This window comes from Oxyura jamaicensis, chromosome 2 (assembly GCF_011077185.1).
Source record: "Oxyura jamaicensis isolate SHBP4307 breed ruddy duck chromosome 2, BPBGC_Ojam_1.0, whole genome shotgun sequence".
Classification (NCBI taxonomy): domain Eukaryota; kingdom Metazoa; phylum Chordata; class Aves; order Anseriformes; family Anatidae; genus Oxyura; species Oxyura jamaicensis.
In genome coordinates this window covers 55317322-55335356 of record NC_048894.1, presented here as the reverse complement: position 1 = coordinate 55335356, position 18035 = coordinate 55317322, and the positions used below count along the sequence as shown (strand labels likewise).

The window sequence follows — 18035 nt, the reverse complement described above, 5'->3', positions numbered from 1 at the left end:
TACGTGATATGCCTCACAAATATAAATGTGTAATTTTTGTTCTTGCTATGTGTTGTGTTTGAGTTACACACAGAAATGTGCATTTATAAGTATTTTTATACTTGCACGTTAAAAGAGGAGTCTGTTGTGGGGATAGAAGCAGGGCAATTTCTGCAAATGAGAGAAAATTGGGTGTCTGTCACAAGCCTAAACCTATCCAGCTGTACCATCATCCTTCATGAATTCCTTTGTTCTATGGTCTGAATAATAATAATGTATATTGCTTAATGATTTTTCATTGTGTTAGTTTGAGCAAGACAGAGCTATTTATTGGGTTAGAATGCAAACTGCATGTTTGAGCAGCGAGTGGAAGCAAGGAAGATAATGCAGTCCAGCCTATTTATGTGCATTCTTCTCTTCCAGTGGATTTCAGCATACAGGTGCTGAGTTCTGGATCATGGCCATTTCAGCAGTCTTGCACATTTGCTCTGCCCTCTGAGGTAAGATGCTGCGCTTTGTTCATCAGAGCAATGAGACTACAAACAAGAACAAGACTGGTGTGTGTGCGTGTTTTGTTGTGTGCCACAGAGGACTGGGAGGTTCTTTTTTATCTAGAAGCTTTGGATGCAGGGTTTGGCTTTTTGGCTGAAGGATATTGGGAGTAAGATAAGCAAGTAAAGGTAGTGGGAGAAAATTATGTGAAATACCTAAATTCTTTCTTCTGTGGAAAGGTAATTAATGAAGTTTTCTTCAAAACATTCCACAGTAACTGAAACAAGTCTTTGTTAACGTATCTTTTTTGTATAATTCTATGTAAGAAACTTTTTGTTGCAGTTGCTTCAGTGCTGTCCAACAAATTCTTTGGATATTGTAATCATTAATCTTGATAAGCACTCAATAGAAAACTAGACAAGAAATGAATACTTAACATGAGAAGCAACTGCTGTTAAGTGGAGGATCTAGTTTAATCACCTTTCAAGTCTTACCTAATATATCTTAAAAGAAAGAATGAAATTTAGATGCTTGTTAAGGTTTTTATTGTTAATGACATTTTAAGGGGGAAACTCAGTACAAAGGGAAATCTTCCGTCCAATCAGAAGAACTTGAATATTTTGTGTTTCAGACAACATTGCAGTATAGGGCAATCAGATTTGATTCTCAGGTGTTGGTTCCAGAGCATATTCTAGTAAAGGATGAAGAAAAATAATATTCTTAGTTTTCTTATTGTTGTTGTTTTTATACAGTTAGAACGGAGCTATCAGAGATTCACTGCATTTTATGCCAGTCGTCACAGTGGAAGAAAACTAACGTGGTTGTATCAGCTGTCGAAAGGGGAACTGGTTACCAACTGTTTCAAAAATAGATACACGTTACAGGTATGAATAAGGTTATGCCAGTAGAAACACTTGTTGGCGTTTGCATTTTTAGAGGGTTGATCACTTCGGAGACATGCATTCATGCTCTATTCCACTGCTTTTACATATTGTAGATGAGCTGTACAACCTCTTCTCATTTGGAGATAACTGGGCTTTCCAGCATTAAAGAATAATTGTGTAGATAAATGTGTTTAAAATGCTAAGATGTGTAGATGGTGAAGTAGTGGAGTTCATGTGAATACCTGTGCACCCATACAAACAAATTTTAAAAGATAATACAGAGACTTAAGCTGTGTTTTATTTGTATGTCAAAATATTCATTAACAGCATGTAATGATATATCACAAGTGTTTTAAATCATTTGGCTCATTAATTGTTGCATCTGTGTGTACATGTATACACATGTATGTGTTTAGCTACTAAGCATTCATTCATTAGCTTTACTTGTGTACAATGCTACTGGCTGAAAAAAAAGTGCAGGTACAAGATCTGATGATTGAAGGTATTCTGGGTATTACTAATGTGAACAAATACCAGCTCTCCACAGGTAGTTCTAGTGTTATGGTAAATAGAACCTTTTATTATATGTTTGACTTATTTATTGTAATGATACTTCACATTTGTTTAAAATAAATTTGACTTAGAAAAGTGAATATATTACTTGGGGTTTAAATGGTTGTTGAAGTGGATTATGTGACACAACAGACTGTTATGGAAGATCTCATGCATGTCATGCTTCTGTCTGCATTCTCAAAGTAGGCAGAGGAGGGGAGTTCACAACATCGAGAAGAAACAGGATAATCTCAGACTCTGAACTTGTGTAATCAGCATATGTTAACCCAACGGTGATAGACATGAATAAGCTACTGATACCTGCTTGTTTATAAATTTGTTTTAATTGTTCTTAGATTTGAGAGGGTTATGAGAATGAATTCAGTAGTCCGTGTAGGTTTTTAATGAAGATTAAATGAGTAAGAGTCAGAGAGTGATGGGAAAATAATTAAAAATTGATATTAACAAATGGAAAGATAAAGCTTTGACACAGAAGATACTAAGTGTCTGCGGCTAGTTCAGTACTCATTATGGTAGGGTTTATGTTTAGATAATGCTGGAAGGTAAAGTTCTGGTTATATAAGTAGTGTCAGACTTCCTGTATTATATAATGATTAGTGCTAGTTGGCTATTTTCCATTGTCCAGTTATTCCAGTATGTGTGTTCACGCTGGTGAATTCCAAGCTGTTCAAGTTCAGTAAGTATGTTCATTCTCATTTTCTGATTTTTGTTTCTGGTAGGCATCCACATTCCAGATGGCAATTTTACTGCAGTACAACACAGAAGATGCCTACACTGTGCAGCAGTTGACAGACAGTACTCAAATAAAAATGGTAGTGATTTTGCACATTTAACTGCACTCTCTGGTCATCAGGGCTCTTCTGCTATCATAAGAAACTGGGATTAGACATGCTTGAAGCCAGAGTTGATTTCTGTCCTGAAGGAACAGATGTGCTCTATTTTTGGTTAACTTTCATGGTTTACTTTCCTGTAATCATAACTGCTTAATCTTCTAATAAATCTTAGCATGTCTGATCACTAGAGTGAATTGTGCACGTTCCTGCTGAACTCTCGTATCAAATTTTCAGTTTTCCTGCATAAATCTTTAATATTACTGTTCTTCCTAGAGAACATCTTATTTCCTAAATGATTGTGTTCTGCATTTGTTTTTCATTGCATTTCAGTGCTTATATATGTGAACGTAGTAATGTCTGTATATCATAGGCTCACTATCTGTTGTGAAAAGGTTCCTTCTTCTTTCCAAGTAGCCTTTATATCCCACAACTTATTTGACATTTTTGTCTTTTTCTAGTAGTTCTGAATTAAGTCTGCTGGGACTTCTGGAAAGTTAGGCAATACCTAGTCAGTGAGGTTTTTTACATTTGGATTTCAGAAATGCAGATCTAGTAAGATACTGCTGTTTATGATTTACAGCAAATTCAGAAGTCTTAGGTATGCTGCAGGGTTACCATTTATTACAGATGCTTATTTGGAGGTATCTGCAGATAGATAAACGCAAACATACATTGTTACATAATTATTATTATAAAAAATAAGTATTTGGCCCAGATCATCATTGGACCTGAATAAAACTCTTCATTCACATGAAGCTTAACATGAAATCTAGAAGATTTTCACTGTGTTAAAATAGCAGCTTTGCAACCTTGCACAGAGCATTGACTAGTGTAGCCATCTGGGTGTCTGACCAGTGACAGTAACCAGAACAGACCTCTGTATTGAAGACAAGAAAAATATGTTAATCAGAAAGCAGAGGGTGCTTACTTTTGAGGTTTAAGCCTGGCATGGTACTTATATTTGCATGGTTTGAAGGAAAAAGATTTCTAACACTTAAGGGTGATTTTGTAAGCAGATTTATAGAACAACTAGAAAGATCTTTTGTTTGGAATTAGTCTTTATAAAGAATTCAATGGTATTTGCCTACTACAGGGGAATGTGACATAACAGCCAAAAAGGACCTTACTACTTCTTTTAATGTTAACTACATTTTTACTGCTTCTCAGACTCGTTTTGGAGTGCTCTGCACTCAGTAGTCTCAGTAGTCCTTAGTGTAAATCTGTGTATTGTTGTTAGAGGATTTTAGGTTAGGGAAAGGAGCTGTCTGTCTGATAATATTTTCTGTAATTTTGTAGGATATCTTGGCACAAGTTCTACAGATACTGTTGAAATCAAAATTACTTGTAAGTACTCCTTGTTTTTTATGATATACCTAACATTCAGCAAAATGTATTGGTTAATGTTTGTTTACTTTATTTCTTGCAGGTTTTAGAAGATGAAAATGCAAATGTTGATGAGGTGGAGTTAAAACCAGATACCTTAATTAAACTGTATCTTGGTTATAAAAAGTAAGGAAAACCTTCAGCTGCCTACCTACTTCACTTGTATAATTCACACAGAATTAGTATCATCCTGCTTCTCTGCTTTCAAATTTCAGCAAAATGTAATATACATGGGATGAAAGCTACAGGGTTCAAGTGTCAATACAAGTGTAGATCCCTGTACTAGCTTTAAAGGAGACAGCTAGTAAGGGGATAGAGAAGATTTCAGCTATCTGACTTTCTCATAGTCTGTCAAAGCCTTAATATGTTTTCACCTCTCTATTTTGTTCCTTGATTCTTATCTAATTCTTGTATAATTTATTTCTGGCAAGATACACTGCTTGCCAGTTATAATTGTGCTGTTTTTACAGGGGTGCATAATCTAAATCCGCAAAGGACGTTACATTTTATAAAGTAGTGTACAGTGATCAGCAAAGGCCAAAGACTTAAGTGTCCATCCAGTCACGATAACATGAGAAGATCAGCAGGCTCATTTTAGAACTTCAGAATGGAAAGTGCTGTGAAAACTTAAACGTGATTCTTAGTAGCTTTTCTTACCTACTTTAACCAGTGTTGCTTTCAGTGTTTGTGTATTTTAAGCTGCTCTCACCACTGTGCTGACTTGTTATCATGTTAACCAGATCATAGACACATTCAATGAGGAATTCAGTACTTCCTGAAGATAAGATCTTAAGTGAAGGAAACATATATTTTAAAACTCGTCCTTGTACCTCCCTTTTCATCTGCTTTTTTTTCCCTCTTGACTAATAGTAAAAGGTTTGAGAATTCATTGTCAGCTACATCAAGTGTAGTAATGGAAACACTTGAGTGTTGCTGCATCCTGTGGATTGTAGGCTCCCAAATTACAGTTCATAGGACTGGTAAGTATGTAATGGAATCTGTCTGCTGCAGCATTGCCAAGTGTGGCTGACAGGCTGAGCACTGAGACACACCCGTCAGTGCCCTGGTGCTGTGGCTTATTCCTTGCTCGTAACATGGCATAGTACATATTGCACGTGGTCATGGGCCCACTGTTTTTCTGGTTATTGTTTTTCTATTTATTTTTAACTTGAATGAGATTGTTTAAAAGTTTTGGATTTGACAAAGTCTACTTTTGTTGTTCAAGTAATTTGGGTAGTTTGAGTGTTTTGTTTTGAGAACAGGCTAACTGCTTAACTTCTGGTTTTCTTTACAGCAAAAAATTAAGGGTAAACATCAATGTGCCAATGAAGACTGAACAGAAGCAGGAGCAAGAAACTACACACAAAAATATAGAGGAAGATAGGAAACTACTGATTCAGGTGATTTGTATTGCAGAGTATTGCCACACAGTGCACTTGAAATTCTAACTTCGTAGTCTTTTAATGAAACATACTATGGGATTTTCTTTTTTTATTATTATTAAAGGACAATGTGTAGTTCCAGTGCAATGGAATGGAGTTAAGTGTATTTACAATGCTGTTGAAGGTGCTTCCAATGAAAGACATAATAGCATACTGTTCTTCACATAGTTTTAACATGTTGGTGATTGTTTGGGTTCCATGGAGGCATACACTCAACATACCTCTATTCTGGGTGAAAATTAGTAATTTCAGAATTTCAGAAATTACTAGGCAGAATGAACTAGAAGCTGTTTTTCTACCACTTCATTTGGAATCCACTTGAGAAGCAAGTAGGGCAGGGGAAGGAGATAAAATACATAGTTCAGTTGGAAGCGGCCATTAGAGTCTGACTGCCTGACCTCTTCAGGGCTAACCAGAAGTTAAAGCATATTAATGAGGGTGTTTTCCAAATGCCTCTTCAACACTGACAGGCATGGGGCATCAATTACCTGCCTGCTACATAAATGTAGTACTAAGAGAATGTCGCAGTAAGGTTAAATACTGTTGTAAGGTTAAATTGCTGTTGGTACCATTGTCCTTACTGACCTTAAGCAGTGTAGTTCTCAAAATTCATGTGTCAAAAGCACTTTTGATGACTGTATGCTATATAGAATGAGTTATGAAAGTGTCTGAGTAGTTGGCACTTGTAGATACACTTCTTATCTGCTATTGAAGTAGTTTGTGATGATGCTTCTGTGCTAGCAAACATGAAACATGGGGAAGTGAAATGGTTCTATGCAGAAGTCAAGTTGTATGCAATAAAGTATTATCTTTCTGACTTTGTGCAGGCTGCTATTGTAAGAATCATGAAAATGAGGAAGGTTCTAAAACACCAGCAACTGCTTGGAGAAGTGCTAACACAGCTATCCTCAAGGTTCAAGCCACGAGTTCCAGTAATTAAGGTATGTGAAAATCATTGCTCCGAACCAGTGATATGGGGGCGAGGAAGACAAAATATATGCTTCTGAATTAAAAAGGGAAACTAAAGATGGGATGGGTAGGGACAGAGTTTCAAAGTTGTAACTAATTAGTAAATATTTTAACCAGAAATAGATTTCTTATGAACATTAGACATTTGAGAAACCATATATTTTGTATTGCTAGCAGTGGTAAAATAGTAACTTGAGTGCTTTAATTTTTTTATATTTTTTTTATGCATCAGTGCCAGCATGCAGCAACCCCTTCTCCAGGCTCAGTTCTTGTTCCCACTCTCACACATTTGCCAGAGTACCACTGCTTACAGGCCTGCTTACTATAATAGCTTCCTGATCTCTTCTAGAATGTAGATGTTCGGAAGGGGGCAGTATATTTAATTATGTTTTCCCAATTGGTTGATTTAGTGGTGCCACTTTTTTAACATCCAAAACCCAGAGGGACAAGTGGAGCATGAAACAGCCAGTGGAGAGCCACTGTATGAACAGGCACCAGCGCTGAAAGATGCGTACATACAAGTCATTAAACAGACCACTATTTACTGCCGTAGCAATCTTTACTAACATTACAGTAAGCACTCTACATCTTGGTTTAGTTCTTTATTTGCTGTCTTACTACCAAGTTGCTGAGCATACTACCATGGAATGGCATCAAGTAAGCATAATTCAGTTCAGTGGACTAGTGGAGTGTCTTCAACATGGATGTGGTCAGAAACAGGAGTGAATTGCCTTGGTTTGTGCCCTTTGCCTACTCCCATCTTCTACTTGGCATGAAAATCAATGGCCAGTTGTTCAAAGCTCATAGCAACCACAGAGGGTTTCTGTCAGTGTCCCACCACTTACCTTTGTTTTTCCTCACAGAAATGTATTGACATTCTGATTGAGAAGGAGTACTTGGAACGTGTTGATGGTGAGAAGGACACCTACAGTTACTTGGCTTAACATTTTTATTAGCAAAATTTCTGACTGCGTGACACTCGGCAAGTAGGTATGTGATGGAAAAGAATGAAAGCAACGGAACTTCATAGCAGCTACCCTGCTGCCATTTGGACCTCCCTTTTTAATAACTGAGACCAGGACTCCCATCAGCCAGTCTCAGACTTACATCAGAACTGCTCAGGATTGATACATTTCAAGTATGTAAATATGGACACCAATGCCATTTAACCTAATTTAAGAACAGAAAGGAATCAAACCCTTCTCCTTTAAGGGTTGCATGCTACTGCATTTAAATCAATACATTGGCTATATGATAAACAGCTGCCATCACAGGCAGCACTTATAAATGTTGGCAGCACTTTGAGAGCGAGTCTGAATGGACCCATGTGTAATCTGCTATGAAAAACCATTTGTATAGTGTGTTTCATTTTTTAATGTGATAAATAAAAAAAAAATTAAAAGATTTCTGTACAAGTTGCATTTGGTTTTATTGTTTTAAGTTTCATGACTTATCTTTCTAAATGTAAATAAAAGGTATAATGGTTATGAAAGCTATAGAAAGTTGTTTTGCTTTTCCTCCTTTCCCCTTTTCCAGTGATTTAAAGCATACTTTGTTCTCTGGAGAGATTAATTTTCATCTGTAATCAAACATTAGTATTGTTTCTTTTTGAAGAGGAAATGCCTGATTTGAAAAGAGAAGAAAACTGTGATTTCACAAGATAAGTGGAATAGAAAATGTGAAATACGGAAAAAATACTTGGTCATCTGAAATTGGAGTATTTTAAACATATCCCATCACACTCGCCTAAGTATTGCATTGAATAAGGTTTAGGCTGCCCATTTCTTTGAATAGAACAGAAAACTGAGTGTGTTCCTTAAGATTAATTCCTATTAAATGCAACCTGTGATGGGAATAAAATATTTACTATACATACAGTGATTGACCAAGCTTCATTCCATTATTTTCATGTATATTCATCATATACATGTGAAGTGAAAACTGGCTTATGTATGTTACAAGCAAAAAGCTACCATCTTCACACAACTCACTCTTGTTAACTATATTTTTCATTCTTGCTGGTGAAAAGGCATTTGCTTCTGCAGCCAAACCCTTTTTTCCCCTGACCAGAAACTGAATGAGCAGTTTTTTTTTTGCTTGTGTGGCATGAAGGGAGGCAGGTGTGGTGTTGATAATGTTCTTCTCTGAGGGAATCTAAGTTTTGTGGTTATAACTAATTTTTGTGGTTATAACTAATAACTAGGCTCTGACCTACAAAAATGCTTAGTTTAAAAAAAAAAAAAGTCCCAGCTTGAATTGTGGAGTATTAGATTGCATTCTAACTTGTTTGGAAAATGGATAAAGTCTCATCAACTTGAGATTTTGCAAGCTTCCTATTCCTGTACTGAAAGAACTTCAATTGCACTGAAGACTGCCTGCACGATTAAATGCACCTTGCTGTTTGATTTTTGAGTTGCCTTTTGAAGTTCATAAGCTTTTTTCTGTAGGGGAATGTAAGGGTGGTATGGCACTAGAGAAGCATACCAAATGATCATGTGGGATGCCAGAAATAACCTGCTGTGAGCTGCCTTTCACAGCCTTGTTGGGCAGCCTAACCCATCACTGGTTAAAGCAGTACTGCTTTGTATAGTTTGCATGTTATGTTGTGCAGAGCTCTATTTTAAAAAGCCCATCTGCTCTCAGTCTAGCGCTAGGCAATTGAAATGCTTTAGCTAAGCAGGGTGAAAAAGTTTTGACCTTGCAAAAGTAGAAGAGCTGACTGTCACCCATGTTACAACATGGAGAGGGATGGAGACTAGAAAGCAAAAATGACCAGCAAAGGAGGCTTTCTCCCCTTGCAACTGCCCCTAAAGGTTTGAATGGTTCAAGCTGATTTTTTTTTTTTCATCAGTAAGATAAAGGGTATGAATTCTTAGTTCTTATGCCTCAAGTCATTGTGGCACAAGATGGCACTGAGCACCTGATACCAGACTGCAATACTTCAGCTCTGTGTGAAAAGGAACAGTGAGTTAGAACCTCCTCAGGCCAGAATGCAGTCAGTCATTACTGACAGGCTGTCTTGAAATTGGTTTTGTAATACTGTTTTCCTGTCTGTGCCCTCTTAGCCCAGCTGTTTTGACAACATATCAGAGCATCATGTTCTAGCAGTAAGCTGCAGAGTTCAGACTCCGCTGGCAAATACAAAATAAACATCTGATAGCTCTGTACAAGACCCAAACAGATGACTACCTGCAATCTAAAAGATTTTGGATGAAAACATACACAAAGTTTGTAGTAAGAGCTAGATGTTTATACCAATAAGCAAAACAGTTGTTGCTTACAGATTGCATTACAGATTGCATTACAGGTTGCATCTCTTAACTGGCTTAAGTGGTTGATGCACGTGATACATGTACATAATTACTGCATCATTCAGGTTGCAGCATAAGGAAAGCCATAATTGAGGATAGCAGTTACTGGAGTTAAGGGAACACTGTTCCCTTATCAGATGACACATGGCCTCTTCAGTGTTTTTTCTGCAGAGATTCATGGCACCTGTTGGGAAAGCTGGATTACTGTTAAGCTAGTATGTGTCTAGAAGAAAACCTTGTAACATTAGGCACCACATCTTAGTATTTGTCATGAAAACACTTTGCTTCAGAAATAATCACAACTCTATTTAGTCCCCTCCCTCCCCTTTTTCTTTCAGTGTCCATCTGCTGCTAATGGACTAGTAGGACTCAGTCTCATGGTAGGACTGATGAGATAGATATAGCAAAAGTAGAGGAAAAATGATTAAGTACAGTTGATAGTATGACAACAGGTCAGCTTAGATGTTTGTCCTTCAGCCCTCACTTCTCTAAACCTGAATGTAGCTTTAGCCTAAGGGTGCATGAAAACTGAAGACCACTACTCTTCTATTTAAGTGCTACAGTTGAAGTTCCTGCCTGAAAGGGCAGAGAGGATTGTATGTAAACAATTTAATGTAAATGTGACCTGAAGTAACAGAACCAGACCTAGGCAAATATGGGCTGCCTTTATTCAGAAATTGAAAACAAGTCGCCAGTTTGCTTCTTCAGCTACCTAGCACAGAATCCCAACTCCATTGCAGTAAAAATGAAGTTCAAGTATCCTTTATTCAAGGTTGAAAAATGTACCACACCACATTATTGCAAAAGGTCATAGGTACAAAACACTTTGCAGCTGGTGAGAAGGCAATAAAAAGTTGTTTTTTTTAAAATTTGTTACTATAAATTACTGTTACAGTACTTTGCAAATACAGAATTTCAAATTGCATCATTTTATCTTTTAAAAATTGCCCACAGTACTAGAAATTCCTGAAGATAAGGCAGCTGTATGTTTAAAAGAAGAGGTAGCTGGTGTCAAGGGATTTCCATTTCTCTTTCTATGCCCACATATTTAAGGGCATCAGCTTGGCTATATCTGAAATAAAAATAAAAACAAAAATCAGTCACACTGAGCATTTCAACTTCACTGTCCTGAACTAACAGCACAGGAGCTCAATCTGGAATACCCTCAGAAATGCCATAGTTTTCCCACTACTAGGGCCTTTGTTTCCTCTGTCAATTTGCAGATACAGAACAATGCAGAACATTCAAGAAATTGCTTTAAGACAAGCATGAGCCAAAGGGGGAAAAATCCATACTTTTCATCCTGCAGCTCACACTGCAAAAGTTAATTTCCTTCCATTAGCTAAAATGAAGTCAACCTTGAGAAATGCAGTTAAATAGTATTGTTTTCACTGGATAGGTCTGCTTCTAGTAATGATTTTACAGGAAAGTATGAACACAATCTTAGTAAGCATTTCTCAGTAATACAGCAAAAATATTTCTTGCCCATTTCTGAATGATGGTAGAGACAGCCTGTACTGCTACATACAGAATCTTACCCAAAGAAAGTTTAATGCTTGTCTGCCTGGGAACATTATGCAAATCTGTCCCCCTTTCTAAGTACCATTTCTTTTCTCAATAAAAGCTGCTGTTGAAGGTTTGCAAGGCTCTTGGCCAGTTGTTTTGCTTAAGTCAATCTTACTATTGTTATGTGACTTTAGAACAGATGCTCCAGGACTGTCTCTCAATTACTGTGCCTTGCAGCTTCAGGTCTCAGCAGCTAATTTTGAGCTGACCAAGAAATACAGTTAGATAATCCAATGTGTGATAAGAAGTTACACAAAACATCTACCAACCTGTAGTCAAAGAACAGTTCTTCACCAGTCTGAATGGCTCTTTTAGCAAATATTCCTATTCTGTGATCACCATTAACCATCATAACTGTTAAAAAGAAACAAACTCATGTTAACACACATACTGAAAACATATATTCTGAACTAGTATCCCACAACATTTCATGTATGGCTACACTAAAGGTGAATTTAAAATTTACCTTTTGCATAGCAGTTGGGATTTACCGAATGGTTTGCAAATCTAATCTTGTTGCCCTTGCGTGTTGCATCAACCACAAAATCTAGGAAAAAAAGACCACAAGTGATAGATAGGTCACCTACAAATATTTTTTGGTATTTAATACCTAGTGTGCTTAGATATTAGCAGCTGGAAAGGTAACTGCTTAGCTTCCCATGTGGAAGAGCTTGCACAGTCTCTTACAGTAACTTTATTGTTCTACAACTTAGAATGTTCCTGCTGCCCAACACTGAGCAGCCCATTTATCTCCTGCCCCAGTAGAAATAACTTAGTTTCTCACTTGAAGCTTCTCTAAACTTACTCCACAAGGACAAATTCCATAAATATATTAAGTTAACATTTACAGAAGGCAGCTTTTTTCTTCCAAATATTTTCTAGTATTCCATAACTGACACAGTACAGTCAGTGTTTTTCCTCTTCAGGCAGCAGTAGCTGTACATTTGTGTGGCTCCCTCTCCTTTTCCCCCCAAACTACCTTCATAACTTACTGCTAATTTAAGTCACAATAAAATTATTTCAAACAGTAGCTCACATGACTTTTAATATTCAGGTTAGTTTACTAGTGGTTGCATGTAATTTTACTCCTTGAAAATTCACTTCTACCCTACACATCTTGCATAGCTGGCTTGTATAATAGGCTTTACTACTACTATCATTTGAATAGTGTTTACATTAAACACGATCAGCACTAGGAACCAAGAAAGTTACTGGGAAAAAGTAAGGAAAATAAAAAAATGCTTAGTCTTGCATGCTGTCTGCAAAAGAACAGGGCTGAAGGATATTGTGAAAATACATATTTTATTTATGTTGTAAGAATTGTAACTTGTAAATACTTACCATTATTCAAGTTAAACAGAAAGCTGCACATGTACTTGTCATATACTTTTCCTCTTCTGTCTGCCTCATCCTGAGAAATAATCTGAAAGGAACAGTATTTGTAAAGTAGACCACCTCTCCCCTTTTGTAACCATAAGAACTCAAGGTTGGAAAAAATAGAGGCCTTATTTATTCTGTGGCACTGAAAATATTCCCAAACATAAAACCCTTTTTTCAGTATTCTGGAGTTATCAAGCAATCATGGTTTACTCTAAGCACAAAGAAGTTCTTTCAGAACAGGAAGAAAGCCAGAATTGCTTATCTCAAAATCAAGACTGCATATGATTCAGTTTTATTATTTATTATTGTGGAATATCAGTTAATGGAAGTGCCTACTGAATTTTAGTACTATATTAAATGATCTTACACAAAGTTCCAGGTGTGTCTGAATTGAAATTATATCAGAGATAAAAATGACACTTCAACAATCATTCTCACAAGAACCTATGTCATTAGTTTTGTGACATTTCAACCATCTGACTCCTGGGTTTGGAGTCTCTGACAGCAATAAATAGATACTTAGTCAATCACCTTTGTCTCTCTAAAGAATATCACATCACATTATAGACAATCTCTTGGTTCCCAGCCAACATGCAGCTTTACCAATTAAGTTTATACATAACCTTCTTTACCTCACCACAGTATTCAGAGATGAATTCATTCTTCTGTACAGGATCCTTGATGAATATTCCCCAGCCTGCCACATCTGAAGGTGCCAACAGCAAGTGCTGTGGGAGCAGGGTGGAAAGAAAAAAAAAACTTAGACAACATATGCACTAAGGACTTCAAACTAGAAAGGTCTGCTGACAGGAGTATAATACTAATTAGTTCACCATTTGACAGCCTAGCTGGTGGGAAGATGCTCCAGAGCAGAAGTTTTTGTTCTGTTCTGTTCTTCTAAAAGAGAGCTGAACAGGCTTTCCAGATATATTTGGTAGACTGTGTACAAGTTGTTGCGTTAGAATCAACAACTTAAAGAATAGCAGTATCTATGTTTGAGCCAGGTTTTCTTATCCTGAACTAGAGAAAGGCTTACACGCTACCACTTTATAACAGCAGAATACTTGCAAAATACAAGAGAAGCCTGACTGGGAGAAAGAAATATTCTACCATAGTATTATACAGAGAACACTAAAAACATTAACACGGTAGTGGTGTATGATAAAATGTACAAGCTTAACAGCAGCACATAAACAAAGTAACATAAGTGACAGCTATCTCCCCTTTTGTTCTGGTTTTTGGCTTTTTATTGTTGTTTGGTTAGTTTTTGTTTGATTTTAATTGTGTTTTTTTCCCCTTTTTGAAAGCATGAAGACAAAGAAATTTCATATTCTGATATGAAAATGCCTCAAAAAACAGAACAAGGCAATAGGCATGTAATTGTGTATCTACATACTTTTTTGGATCCTCTCTGAATGCTGCAGTTCTTGCAAGAAACATTTTTGCTGTCCCAGTGGTCAGCTGCTCCACATGTTAAACAGAGATCAGGATCACATTCACGTACAGCTAAGTAACATGGACACTGCTTAGTGTTGCATTGTGCTTTACAACGACATCCAGGAAACCTGTTTTGGCCTAAAAAGGAACATAAGAAAAACAAAAAGGGCAAGTATGAAAAAAGTACCAGGTAAAAGAGATTGTACAAGAGACAATAGAGATTGTAGCATATCAGAATATTAAAAACAAAACAACCACTGATCTTTTATAGGACGTTTGGAAGTACTAAGAATTCTTGCCTTCTCTGATTTTACTTCAGTCTTCCTTAATTCTAAGCATTAAGGCTTCAACTTTGTTCAGTGGCTAACAAGAGGGCAAGATAAAACTGAATATTGTGCTGCTTTTATTTATTTTTGTAAACACTGTTCAACACTATTTGCTCCTCTTGCAAACACTGCCTGCAGCAGGGACAGAGAGCTAGTACAGAAACACTGGGACAGTGAAAAAAATATAGATAGCTCATATTTTTACTTACATTCTGAGCTGCACTGACAAAACTTCTCACAGAAGTTTTGAGCAATTACACATGGGCATGAGCTGTCACAAGGCTGACGTGGATGATCACATGGCTGATAGTTGTAAACATGATTTGATGACCCATCTGAATAAAAATAGCAAAATTTTGTAATGGTGTAAGGTGTAAACAAACAATATGCAGTTCCCCTCATGCAGTTTAAGTTCCTTAACTAAGGAACCCCAAAACCAAACAAGCCCAATACTAGCAGCATATGTTGGTGTGTTTTTTTTTTAATTTATTTTTATTTTTAAAGATACCAAACCAGAACCATAACATTACTTAGGTGTTTGACCCCATTAGACGCTTATTTCCTTGTGCAATTCATTCTTCCCATTACTTAGCTACTTGAAGTATACAAAGATGGAAGATTTCTACTGTGGAAAACTGAAAAACAAGACTACAATGGTATAATTCCCTGCGTAAATATGTGGTAGAGTAACCCTGGTATTATTCAAAGTAAATTTGCTCAAACACCCCCAGATCATTTTTACACTAGAGCAACAGTCAACTTTAAAATAGATAATGCTGGGCAAAATAATACTTGGTCATTATACCACTGTGATTTCCGAAGTCAATTTTCCAATACAGACAATGCTAACATCTTACAGGCTAGGAGGGACTACTGGTAGAAAATCTAGCATTACCTGTAGAGCAGCTAGGAGAAATTGGTGCAATATAAATTACATTTGCTGTTAATACTCCTGAGCTTTTGTTGGGTTCGCATACATTTACAGAAATGCTCAACCAGCAACAAAAAAGGGGAGAGAAACAAACTGATTATTCGTTGCTAAAATTCCCAACCATTCTCAATAATTTTTCAGAAAACAATTTCTAAAATAAGCTGTTTTTTAAAGAAAAAAATGCCGCTTTTTACTGCAGCTCCTATTTTTGATACTGTTTTATGTATTCTAATGACACCATACTTAAATTGTAAATTCAGCCTCCTACCGTTTTCATTGATTTATAGAGTATTTCCAATAAGTTATTTAAACAATGTAGTTTATTTTATATCCCTACTGTCTGTAATGAGATTTATTTATTTACTTCCCCTATGATCTCTAGCTCCCCATGGAATGTATATAATGACCTAGCATTAAAAAATACAAACAAATAAACAAGCAAACCAAAAAAGCAATAGTAGGATCTTAAAAGTTCAGGACATAAATTGAATGGAAAGATGCTAACCCTTTTTCAGCTGTATCTTTCTGCAATGAGCAGCCCACAACCTGCAAAAACACAAAACAAACACAAGAAGGTTGACAGGAACTCTTCCTGCAGTGGGCTGGGAAAGATATCTGCATCTTGCACCAATGCTTGATATGAACTGGGTAGTTGCTGGTAACATGAACATCCACTAACTGCACAGACATCAGAAGTGGTTGCAGCAGAATCACCTTGTTCTAGTCTCTTGAAGCTGACAAAACTCAACGCTCTGCAGACTCATCCCTCCCTCTCCCCACACCACTGCATTACTCTAGTCCCAGAATTGTACACATGAGCAGCCCCCACCCAGCCCAGGCTAGAGATGATTTAAATTTGGTTGGCCTTGAAGGAACCCTGCAAGAAGGTGACTTGCTGGAACTGCTTCTAGTGGGCAGAAGCAGCAGCAGCAGATATCAAATTGCAGATATGCAGGGGCATGTCTAAACAGAGGAGAGAAAGTCTGTCAGCTGTTTGCATCACAGGACTTGGGCTCAGCACCACACTAGTAGTCTCCTACAGATCACAACCAGGTATTACCCCTCATCTACCAATCTCCAAGTGTGTGACAACAGGAAATCACACTGCTAAGCCGTTTCCCTTCTATTTCAAACTTTATGTGCATTATATGCTTTCCTCTTACATATAGTTTTCCTTCAGTGTCCTCTTTCTCTGTTACCTTACCTAAGCAATGCTTTTGCAAGTTTGCTTGGGGGCAGGAGGTTGGGGCATTTGTGGAGTGTGTTTGTTGGAATAACGTTTTTGTTTATCACAGCATAGCTTGCTACACTTGCAATTTCTTGCAAGTTATGATTACCCCCTTATTTTGTAGCCATTTCAGGTTGCAAATTTTGTGGGCAAGTAGCATATCATGAATAGCAGAGTCAAACATAATCAAGCAAAAATATGTCTGGACCAAACACACATTTCAAAAATTTCAGCAGCCTTAAAATTAAAAGAAGAAATACATGTTTTTTTTTAAATGCATTTTTGTTAGCAGCTGAATTTCAGTGAATAAACAATTTTTAAAAAGTTAAATTAGTTGGAGTTAGGATTTTCAAAATTTGATACTTGCTATTAATTAGTACATTATATAGCAGCATCAAGGAAATATAGAACAACACTCACTCCCCAACAAAATAACTATGAAATACAATGCTAGCTGCATCTACCAACTTTACTTTCTGTGCAAATTTACTTATTATAACTGATCTGAAATACTAGTCTGAAATACTAGTAAACACCTGTACTCAAATTCCTCAGCATAGAATACTTAAACTGTACTGCCTTTCAATGAATGCAACAGTCCAAAGTCTGTTCTGAAAAATTATCTTCTGCTGTACCTACCCAAATAGGATTTTTTACCTGGTACGTTCTTTTATACAAGCATCATCTCAATCTCATCTTTAATTCAGTTGTTTGCTGCCTACTCCTGTCACATGCAATATTTTGGGGTAAACATTGGGGTTTCATTAGCACTACCAAGTATTGTTTCCATTTTCTTGCAACTTTCAAAAACAGCTAGGAAGCACTGTAGGTTCCCCTTACTAGTACAAAGAACTGAAGCCTGAATGAGTACGCACCCTATCAGAGGCAGAGAGACTAATGTCTTCATGTGCCCTATAACGTGCTATCTAAACCAGAAATATAAAGCAAGATCAGGCCTTGTGCACCAAGAACTGAAGGGAAGGAGAAGACAAAGTTGAGGAAGCACTCACATCACAGGGCAGAGAAAAAAATAAATTAGAAACTCAGTGGCAGAATTCCAAACAAGCAGGTGGATTTGTACATCTGGTTGCTAACATCTGCAGGATAGCCAGCTTAGAAAACAAGCATTTCCAGAAGCATTATGACAGCAGCTGTCAAAATGATTTTTCTTCCTTGCTAACATGCATCTTTACACCATGAACTCTATGCAGAACCGCATTAGCTACTCAAACATATGTAGTTAGTGAACAGTAGTCTGGGGACAGCAGGATGAAAATGAGAAAAAATTGGGAAAAAAGAAA

General features: G+C 36.9%; 2 protein-coding genes across 9 annotated transcripts in view; one reads left to right on the top strand and one right to left on the bottom strand.

Moving 5' to 3' along the window:
• Window positions 1–8051, top strand: part of CUL1 (cullin 1) — a 50151-nt gene extending 42100 nt beyond the window's left edge. Inside the window, exons 15-22 of the mRNA XM_035316577.1 lie at window positions 403–479; window positions 1224–1355; window positions 2648–2740; window positions 4058–4105; window positions 4188–4270; window positions 5439–5544; window positions 6414–6527; window positions 7419–8051. Coding sequence (XP_035172468.1) covers window positions 403–479; window positions 1224–1355; window positions 2648–2740; window positions 4058–4105; window positions 4188–4270; window positions 5439–5544; window positions 6414–6527; window positions 7419–7499 — 734 coding nt within the window. The 3' untranslated portion in view covers window positions 7500–8051. The remainder of the gene's footprint in view (window positions 1–402; window positions 480–1223; window positions 1356–2647; window positions 2741–4057; window positions 4106–4187; window positions 4271–5438; window positions 5545–6413; window positions 6528–7418) is intronic.
• A 2461-nt stretch (window positions 8052–10512) lies between these two features.
• EZH2 (enhancer of zeste 2 polycomb repressive complex 2 subunit) overlaps window positions 10513–18035 on the bottom strand; it is a 54668-nt gene continuing 47145 nt past the window's right edge. For all 8 annotated transcript variants that reach the window (XM_035316581.1, XM_035316578.1, XM_035316579.1 and 5 more), the window contains 8 exons: window positions 16012–16052; window positions 14785–14910; window positions 14209–14387; window positions 13445–13540; window positions 12774–12855; window positions 11899–11979; window positions 11702–11786; window positions 10513–10938 (listed from right to left, as the gene is read on the bottom strand). In XM_035316581.1, the coding sequence (XP_035172472.1) occupies window positions 10878–10938; window positions 11702–11786; window positions 11899–11979; window positions 12774–12855; window positions 13445–13540; window positions 14209–14387; window positions 14785–14910; window positions 16012–16052 (751 nt within the window). In that variant the 3' untranslated portion in view covers window positions 10513–10877. The remainder of the gene's footprint in view (window positions 10939–11701; window positions 11787–11898; window positions 11980–12773; window positions 12856–13444; window positions 13541–14208; window positions 14388–14784; window positions 14911–16011; window positions 16053–18035) is intronic.